The sequence below is a fragment of the Ceratosolen solmsi genome, unplaced genomic scaffold, assembly GCF_000503995.2.
Source record: "Ceratosolen solmsi marchali unplaced genomic scaffold, CerSol_1.0 scaffold14, whole genome shotgun sequence".
Taxonomy (NCBI): Eukaryota; Metazoa; Arthropoda; class Insecta; order Hymenoptera; family Agaonidae; genus Ceratosolen; species Ceratosolen solmsi.
This window is the reverse complement of record NW_011948420.1, coordinates 1100214-1111110: the sequence shown is the minus strand read 5'-3', so window position 1 is coordinate 1111110 and position 10897 is coordinate 1100214. Positions and strand designations below refer to the sequence as shown.

The window sequence follows — 10897 nt, the reverse complement described above, 5'->3', positions numbered from 1 at the left end:
TACTGCAATATTTTTTAAATTCTTTAAATTCACTTACAATATTTAAAAATTCTTCATATTTAATTCACTCATTAGAGGTGGAACTAGTATTACTTATTTTATGATATATTTACATTTAAAGTTAATTATTTGTTTGCAATGGCACAACTCTATTAAATATTTCTTATCAATAAAACTGAACTTCTCTAAAAGTTCTACAGTATGTACGACGTTTTTCGAATTTTTCGGAATTTCGCAAACTCAAAAGCGAATTTTCTTAACATAAACTATAATTGAAAGTATTAATGTTTATAGTAGAAAAAGAAACATCAAAGTTTTCAATTAAAGCTTTTATTTCAACATCAAAAACATTCACCTACAACAGCAAAGTATACGAAAAACAAAATTAATAATGACCTTTAACAAATTTTCAATAAAGTCACCAATAATAAAATAATATTTAGAAATATATAATATTTATCTAAGATAAATAATGTATATAAATAAGATAATTACAGAAGTCATATATATTGATAGTCTTTAATTACAATGCTATAATAAAAAGTAAAAAGTTAAAAATAGGTACTCTAATAAATTATCGATCCAGATATTATTAATAATAAAGAGAATATAAAGTAAAGATATTATAACTATAGGTTTTTTTCTTCTACGTTTGTTCATAGAAGATATGTAGGGTGTAAGCAATTTTAATGTAAAAATAAAATCCATCATGAACCTGTAGTGATAGAATTGTTAATAATATAGGTTATTAATGAAAGGTCGTATTCTAAACCGTATTCGATTTTGGACACTTGCACTTCAAGATGTTGAGGAAATTTCGTAATAATGAGACTTATTGTAATAAAACAGATGTGTGTTGAATCCTCCGGGATTAATAGACTTTTATTGTTGCTGTTTTGAGGTAGTTTTTTAGATTCAGATAACGATAATCATCGCAAACTATTATTCAGTATTGATTTAATGTTTAGATACTGCGTGAAATCGTTACAAGCTCGGAAAAGCTAAGAAACTGGGAGTTTTTAATATCACCGCGAAGCAGTCTGTCCAAATTCCTGAGAAAATAAAGTTCTTGTTTTGTGGCTACAAAAATTTAAGTGGCAATTAAATTAGGTTACAAGCATGTATATTATTTTAAAAATTGAACGTTTTGTTAAATAAAATTAATGATTATTCTTAACGATTATGCAACGTAATGAAATATACTTTATTGTGATATTACAAATACCACGCTATTATTAATTGATCTTTATTTTATAAATACTTTATATGATCACGTATCAAAGTTGGTTGGACAGTTGTTAGTAACACAGCGTTGGCGTATATCACAGTGATTATCACATGTTATTTTAATTGATGTTTATAAATATTAAAATATATCATTTCGATTAATCATTATATATTGATAAGTTGATTGATTCATTTTAATATTGATTGATATAATATTCATCAAAAACTAAAAAGAATATTCTCAAAATCTTAAAAACACATGAAATATAGAACAATTGCGAGTCGAAAATTATATGTCAAATGTTCATCTTAAACAAATTTTCCTATAAGAGTAAGTAACGAGTAGTCAGGAATTATATAAAACTTGTGTTAATAAGTAAGTAATATTGACACTTATGTATCATACGAGCGACAAATAAAAACCGCAAGTAAGTTTCATTAGGTGGGTATAATTACTTAATATGCGATGCGTCGGTGATTTGTTGTTCGTCATCTAATGTAGTTAAGTTGGAAAGAAATTCAGGATGATCATTGAATTTAATATGTTTTGTGTTAACGTTATCTTGCATGGAACTGTTGCTACAATTGTCAGATCTTATCTCCTTTGGTTTTAATTCTTTAATTGTGTGCTGCTGTCGATTCTGTTCTGTATATAACAAGTCGGGAACAATTATGTCGATATTCATGTCATCTTCAGCAATTGCGTCTAGATTTCTGCAAGAATACCGATTTTGCTGATGTTGATTATCTTTTATCTTGGCCGAGATCCACCTATTACTTACGTTGCTATTATCCATATTCTCAAAGTTAAGGATACGTTCAGCACTGTTATAAAATTTTTTATATTTTTTTGTACAATTCAAAAAATTTTTAATCAATGTACATACATTTTTAATTCATAAAAAATTAAACTTTATTATTAAATTTTTTATTTTTATACTATTATAAATTATTATTTATAGTTTACATGAAAGAACACTTTAACTTAATATTTCAAAAGTCGAAAAATATCAGAACGTCAACTATAATTTTCTCTGATTTGATTCAAATTCATATTTTGGATTCTTGATTATTAATGTCATCAATGTTTTTGCAGTAAAAATATTGTTTTATTTTAATAGTTATTATAGTAATTTTCAAGTACTTGTCAATTTGCAATGTATCAAATATTTTTTCAAGATTAAATGAAATTTACCTAACAGTAGGACACCAATTTATTTTTGCTATTGATTGGGATCCTAATGAACGTCGGGTTTCATTTTGCTCGATCGAATTCGATTTGGCTGATGTTAGCTGCATTTCAGTTGAATTACTCCCAAATTCTGTTTCATCGATTGTATATTGTTTTGGTAATACTTTTTCCAATACATCAACTAAAAAAATAATTTTTTTTTTATATTAGTATTCTAACTATAAAAAAGATATGTGTTAAGGAAACTATAAATATTTTCAAAAAACATAACGTTTTCTAATTTTAGTAATAGTTTAAATACATGTAATAGATTAGTCTGTAATAGATTAGATGAGTCTTATAGATTAGCATTTATTTCCGTTAATGGAAACCGTAAATAATAACTATGTAATGCATTTGTTATTACAATATATAATGCATTTATTATTATATATTGTTAGTAAATAAATAATTTTTTTCCATAAAATTTATTCCCTATATAACTAAAATATAATATTCATTATACAAATTGAATTGAGTACACTAAGTAATACGCAACAATCCTAAACTTCGACGAAAAAGTACTATTTTTTAATTAGATACGGAAGTTAGGTTAATAATAAGCAATGTGATATCTATAAGAAAACATGATTTTTTCAAAATAATATATAATTAAAAAGAATAACTAATGTTACCGGTGTAATTTAAGTCGTTGGATACTTTTTCATAATTATATTGCTGCTTCTTCCGATTTGAATCATTGACGATGTTATCGATTATTTCATGTTGATATTTTATTTCATCAGGTATGTGATTTCCCTGATTTATGATTTTAGTATTACAACATAATCGCTTTTTTGGCATTTCGTATTAAAAGCTCCACAAAAATATTATAACAAAATTTTTCGAAACCTATAAATGTTTTTTTGACACTTATATACTTGATTTGCAAGACGCGTTAGATATAAGTGATGAAACTGAAAACTATTGACAAGTGAACATCTCATGAGCTTTGTCTCTTTTATTTCAATTTAAATACTTATTTTTTAGCCTAAATGTTTTAAATTACTTATAAATATTAAAGTATTTCAGTTTTAATAATTCTTGAAACAATTTTTTCTATCGTTTAATTTAAATATATATTTTGAATGAAGATATCTTTTAAATTAATGTAATTTTATTATTAACATTTAATTTTATTTTTACAAATTGTTTAGAATATTAATGAGTTTAATTCTAAGTAGACTATATATAAAATACTTATATTATTATGCTTCAAATAATTTTTAAAAGTTTTTAATTGATTATCGTATGATGTTTGAAATAATACATTTTTGAAAAATAATTAAAAATTTTTCTGATATTCTTATTAAAATGTGTTGGATATTGAAATATATGAAAATTTGTAGAAATAAATACATTTTCAATAAAATTTTCCTCACCTTTTGCTTATTAAAAGAATTTTCTGAAAAATGTGCATATATATAGATAGCAATGTATGAGCACGCGTGTGTGTATGTACGTATTATATTTTTAAAATCATTCATTTCGATATTTTAATTAACAAAAACTGTAAGGTTTAGACTTGAGTAAAAAAAAATTATATGAAAACATTTATTGTCTTCGATTTAATATTAAATACATAATAGATTAATTAGACATCTGTAATTTTATTTTTAATTTTTAATGTATAGAATATTCTGTAATAATGCTTTCAGGAACAATTGGCATATTTACCTATAGTTAAATATATACATTAATAACTTTTTGCATTTCCAATTATTATTTTTCTTACTCGACAAACTGACAATTTAACAAACTAAACGTTTTCTCTTTATTTACAATGAATTATTTATTGATATATTAAAGTATACGTATATTTTATAGATTTTAAGTGAAAAGGAATGTTTTATACATTAATTCGATTTATATTAGCTTATTTAAAGTGGAAATGTAATTTTAATGTAAAGCATATGAGGAACACTATTTTTAATATATTATTGTATTTTACAAATAATGACCTACAAGCTAGATTATTATGAGATTTTATCAGTATGATGCTATCGATTAACAGGATTGAATATTGGATGTGGATTTCTGGAAAATAGGTCATTCTACGACGTGGATGCTGCCACTAACATCGTTCCCAGTTTGATCAGCGCTTGCAAATGGAAATGGCAATAGGTAGCCTAGAACTTACTGATACATAAATAATACAAGAAGGACATGAAGGTGAACAGTGGGAAAGAAAAGTATTGAAGGCAGCCCTGAGCAATAACGGAAAAAGGAAAATCTTCATCCCGAAATTTCTATTTCCTCTGAGTTGAGAAAAATTACTTAATCCTGCGATCCCACCCAGAAGTGGCATCATTATCCGAAATAGATGGTTTTCTCCGTTTCTCAGTGTGAATGCAAGCTCGTCTCGCTTCTCTCGTGACGCTTTGTATTGAAATCCTCGACCGCAGGACTTCCAACCATTCTTTTCTCTATCTTCATTTTATCTTTTAACACGTTTTATCTTCCATTTTCTTTTTTCTAATAGTTTCTATTTTTTACTTATATAAAGAGAGATATAATATTGAGTTCAAGTATCCTTCCATTAGCTTGATTTGATTTACCATTATTTTTGTCATTAAACAGAGGAACCATTGAACGCGAAGACTAATATATGCGAGAATTATAAATCGAATAAGTAGATAAATGAAAAGAAAAATAGTAAAGAGTTTTCTTAACTATAAAGTTCTGCAATTGAAAGTAATCAAGTTTGAGAATTAATCAAGGGGAATGGAAAAAGAACGAGGGCCCTAGAACTACGCCGACATTTTGCACTTCCATTTGCTTCTTGCGTTTTCTGAAGTCCTTGACGGTATGTCTGATGAGATATACATAAAGAAAGCATGAACTTTTGTTATACATAACTCGTTATTCATAACTTATTCTATTAATTCATAGCTAAATAATACTATTATGGTAAGATTATTTTTATTTTTGCTTAGGGATCATTATATTTTTCTAATTAAAGAAAATGTTTATTTTACTTTAAATTATGCATATAATTACATACACTAATAGAAAATTAGTTAAAATAGGAATATTGTTTCGCAATATGTAATTCCATAATAATAAGAATATAAAGTATTCCAAATATTCATCAGAAAGTAACACCTTTTATTGATGTACGTTCATAACTTTACTATAAAAATACAAATAAATATACATATACTGCAGTAATAAAAAAATTAGAGATAGTTGCACAACCTTGGTTTTTGCTAAACTATTCATTGACAGAATGACAATACATTATATTGAACTTTCAAACATTTTTATTAGGAGAAGTCTCATTATATTCTATTATTATTAACACTGCTTATATGAGTTGCTATGAAATTAAGAGAGAGAGAGAGAGAGAGAGAGAGAGAGAGAAGAGAGTGAGATGAACGAGTCGGAATGTCAGCCTAACTCGTTGAGGAGATTATAATCAGGCAACAGAAATTAAAGCCTTGCAGCTGAAATGTGAGATAGATGAGCTTTTTCGGAACACTATAAATTCTAGCCTGGGATACACTGAAAGAACAAGGGTAGGAGAATGAATACACGATCTTATGTTGCATTGCTAACAGCGTCAAACTGTGGTTCTTTGAAGAAAGCCTACTTGATCTTCTTAAAATATACTTTTATTTTGCTTCCATATTCTTTATGAACTTATATGTGTATACGTATATGTATGTATCTTAGATTTCTTAGCATTTCATACATTCGTTTAGGAAAAACGATGAAAACGCTTTTCTATCTTTGGACTTTAATCTTATCTTTTTTCTGTTTGATTAACGGGATGGAAATAGAATTTCCTCTTTTTATTTCTCTTGAATTATATATATGCGTTGTGGAAGTCCAAGTTTAGCTGCAAATAAAATTAATTATCTAGCCAGAAGTCGATAAACGAATCGCCTCAATATCTATCTTTTGTCTCTTTTTACGATCTATGCAAGTTTTAGACACTCACTGTGGATATGTAACTAGTGACTTTCAATATTTTTTTCTAAAGCTATAAACATGCATATTTATTATACAGATTTAATAATTGCAGTGTTCATTGTTTTGATAAAATGATATACTCTTGTTATTATTTTGAATACTATATCATATTTCTTATAATAGATTTATTAAGCTGTAGAATGTTTTTATTACGAATAATTAAACTTTGAAAAAACTACTTATAATGTATCATACATTGACAAACAATTGATTATAATTGATATCATCATAAACAATATTTGAAAATTGAATATATGCTTTACTTTATCGATTATTTTATAATTATTCTTCAATAATACTTTAGTTTATAATACTAGATTCATGCTTCTTTTTTTCGAATTAACATAAGATTAGCTTCAAAGAAATTATAAGCAACAGATGTAGAAGCCAATAATATTATACATTCTCTCAAAAATATATTATATATTTATATATTATATGTATTAAATAAAATATTAGAGAAAATGTAACTTTAATAATATTATTTGAGTGATATAAAATCAATGAATTTCATATACTTAATATAAGTTAAATTAATATAACTCAAATTATAAGTTGATATATTATTATTGAACTTAATGGAAATGTTGTATCCCTCATACAAGTAGGTTTATGTTGTCAAGACTGAACAACATAACAAATTCATTAAAGTAAACGTTGAATCATGTTCCGCTGATCTCCTCCACAATTCTGAAGTATGCATCAAAGCACAGTAACAAGTCACTATATCCGGTTTGATGAATGCATGCATCCACAACTTCCGAATACATCAATTATTAATTAATAAAAATCAATGTGAGTAAAATCAACGAACTTATTTTTTTTTTTTTATTTTTCATTTTATTTTATTTACTATCCCTTTTTCATTTATTACACACATACGTATAGTATATTTATTGTTAGAGTAATAGTATTAAATTATAGAAGACACAAAGAGATGAAAAAAAAGAAGATGTACGGGTTTCATACGAATTGCCGAAATAAATTTAAAAAGATCAGTAGAATCAAATGCGTCACAATAATGAAAGAGAAAGATGACCAGACAAAGGTAAAGACGTAGGACGGCTGAGGTGAATTTAAAATCGACTTTGTGCGTCAATAGTATCTAAGTCGGTAGCAGACGTTTCGTTTTCACTTGCAGTTGGCGCGTCTTTGAAAAATCGTTGAGATTTTAGGAGAACCTTTCTTCTTTTTCTTTACTTTTTCGGATTTTTTGTTTTTTTTACCCCTCTATGTTATAATTATATTATATACTTTATCCCTTTAATATATATTATATACATATATATATATTATATACTTTAACCCTTTCTCGGATTTTCTGATCCATTTCTTTTTATTTTTCTTTGTATTATTATAGAATTTTGACTAGACAACATAACATTTATGTTCATTTTAAGATGGTGTGATTAAGAAATAATAAATCGTACTTTTTAGAAGGATTTCTGTGTTTGTCTCTTCCTTTTTCTGAATATATAAATATATATATTTCTCTTTTCTAAAAGCTCTTAGCTCTTAGTAATTCGGTAAACGTTGCGAATGTTAGTATTTCCTTGTATTACTTCTATATATTAATTGTTTCTTTTGACATATTATTTTTTTTTTATATAGTGTTCTTATATTATTGTAAACAAATTCTCCTATTAACTATAAATAATTAGCAGTTATTTCCAATCTTAGAAGTAAAACTACATTATCAAATTATTTAAAGGTATTAGCCAATATCTAGTAAACTAAGCATGAAAAAATAAAAATTTATAATTCATATTAACTAATATGTGATTGCATAATCAATATAATACTTTCAATTATGCTAGACAATAGATATTTCCCATACTAATGTAAATTTTAAGAATAATAAGTTAAATTTCAATTTTTGAAATATTTATAGGATAAGGATTATATTTTGGATTATTTTGATTATAAATCCTACTATCTAAATAAAATTTATTCTATTAAAATCTAAATAAATTAAAATTTTTAAAACGAAAATAATTTGTACAAAATTATCAATAAAATAAAAAATTAAAATAATTTAAATAGAATTGAATTGAAATTTTAGTTTATTTTCGAAATATTAAATCAGGTACATATTTCTGTCTTATTATAATATCTTATTTGCACAATGAAATAGTTTTCAGCTTTAAAAAAAATTTATTATTTTACAATCCATAAAAAGTATGTTATAGAGACAATAATAATTTATAGTAATTCATATATTTACAAACAAAATTTTTTTAGATTTTCAATTAAAAATCACTGTGTACTTAAATTACAGGAAATACAATGATATTCTTATATTGAGATCAAAACTTAAACTTCTTTTCTTGCATATTTAAGGTTTTCTTCAAATTATTGCGCTATAATGTACTAATATTATAATGAAGCTAAATAGTGTATTTTTGTACTGATTTTAATTAGATAAACATCATGTGTATTACAGAATTGTTTAAAACCTTACATATATGATATATATATATATATAATATAAAATATGTCGATTTTTTGCATCGTATGGTTTAATATAAATTTTTTTAAAATTTAGCTTTAAATATAGAACTTGTAACTCCCATTTTGCTTGCACATCTAAAAATGCCCAATGGTAATTGGAATGTTAATTCGAGTGCATTAGTGAAAATACAACAAACAGTGTCTAACGTAACCACCATAGTCGAACTTTGTGCAGAAAATACATTTGAAAATTTTAGGCTCATCTATGTCATGTTCTTCATTTTGATTCTGAAACATAAATATATACCGACAGACTAAATGTGGATCATTGGGCAGGCGCGCAACTGTATAACTTACCCTTTCGATCGTTGAAGATTTTTGAACTAATGTATGTGAAAATGACTAGGGATTTTTTATTAAAAAAACTACATGAATTTGCGTTAATATTAAGGTGATGATGCATGGAAAGGCGTATTGGCTACAATAAACTTAAAGTTAAGTTTAAAACTTAAGTAAAAAGTTTTACTTGAGTAAAACTTAAATTTAAAGGATATATATTGAATATTTAAATCGTATGGAATTTGCCTTTGGCGGGTTCATTTCTAAGCATTCATTTTTTCATTTGTTTTTTCAAATTTTATATCTAATTTTATCGGAATACCTTAAATTTCAACTCATTGGTAATAAAAGTCAATTTTTTAATAATATATTCATACTCTCACTGCAAAGTAAATAACTGAATATCAGCAATTATTTCTGCTTACAATTTAATTATCACTAAATTTAGGATATAATATTTCTATTAGAATGCAAATAACTGAACATATAATTATTTAAAATATGTAAATTAAAAACAAAATGTTCGTATTTATGTTGTTTAAATTAAGTTTAAACTCAGGATTAAAAATCTACCATATTCTATCATATTTTATTTAATCTTATATAGTATAGTATCTTTCTATAGTCTCTAATATAAAGTGAATTGAATCTTCAGATTGCTTGCTTCAAGATTTATTAAATGTACTTTATAACTATATTATACAACATCTTCCAAAATTGTCAATATTAATAAAAATTATAATAATTTTAAAATTATGAAATATAAATAAATAATAAATAATACTAAAAATATTTTAAAAGATTTAATCATAGTAAATAGTTATTCATTCATTAATGATCTATTAAGAAAATTAAGGTGATTTCCAAGTGATACCTAAATGAAAACTGAAATCTACTTTTACGAGGAACTAGAAAATAATTTTGTATTAAACATTAGATATTATATTTGATAAAGGAATATCAAGCGTATTATAAGTAATTTGAACAAAGTTCCTTGGGTGAAGTTAAACTGTATTGTCGAATAATTGATGATGTGTCTGCAATATTTTTGTTCCTTTCTTTAATAAAGTAATTTATTTTCCAACACTAGGGTTACTTCAATTCTTTTTACGACTTCAGGCATCTTCACTTACATTAATTTAATACAAACTCATAATCATAACCTCAACACTATCAAACAATAATGATCTGAAGTATTATCTGGACATCTTTTTATGAAAATTCGTACAATCGTTACAAATTTTGTGAATCCATTTAGAGATTTCACAGTAACTTTCCCGTACATTTTTAATGTAAAATCCAGCTATTTGTTAACATGAAATTATTCAACGAACAAGAAACAGCGTTTTCATCTGAAAGTATCGTTTTATTTTGTTTTCAATTACAACCACGCGTTAGCTATCTTTTTCTGTGCTGTTGTTGGAAGAGGAATCGGAAGGAAAATGCAAATCTCAGGATTAATAGACTCATGAGAAATTGTGATAAGCACGCGTAATTTTCGAGTGGAACTATATAGTATACATTCGTATATCGTATCGAATTGTAGAATCAGGAAATGAGAGGCGACAGATAGAGAAACAGAGAGAGAGAGAGAGTGAGAGAGAGAAAGAGAGAGAGAAAGAGAGAGAATGAGAGAGAAAGAGAGAGAGAGAAAGAGAGAGAATGAGAGAGAAA

General features: G+C 25.4%; 1 protein-coding gene across 1 annotated transcript; it reads right to left on the bottom strand.

Annotated features, from left to right (window-relative positions):
- Positions 1–1679: 1679 nt before the first annotated feature.
- On the bottom strand, positions 1680–3262 carry LOC105361125 (uncharacterized). Its single transcript, XM_011498231.1, has 3 exons — positions 3094–3262; positions 2423–2600; positions 1680–1941 (listed from the first exon to the last, which is right to left on the bottom strand). Exons 1-3 carry the CDS (start codon positions 3260–3262, stop codon positions 1680–1682), a joined length of 609 nt encoding a protein of 202 aa, XP_011496533.1.
- Positions 3263–10897: the final 7635 nt, after the last annotated feature.

What these genes read in the sequence shown, in the direction of transcription:
- LOC105361125 (XM_011498231.1), bottom strand. Translation starts at nt 3,262, where the DNA reads ATGCCAAAAAAGCGATTATGTTGTAATACTAAAATCATAAATCAGGGA. An exon ending in CAACGACTTAAATTACACCG is followed by an intron (nt 2,601 to 3,093) that starts GTAACATTAGTT and finishes TTATTTTTTTAG; the next exon opens with TTGATGTATTGGAAAAAGTA. An exon ending in AATTGGTGTCCTACTGTTAG is followed by an intron (nt 1,942 to 2,422) that starts GTAAATTTCATT and finishes GTATTCTTGCAG; the next exon opens with AAATCTAGACGCAATTGCTG.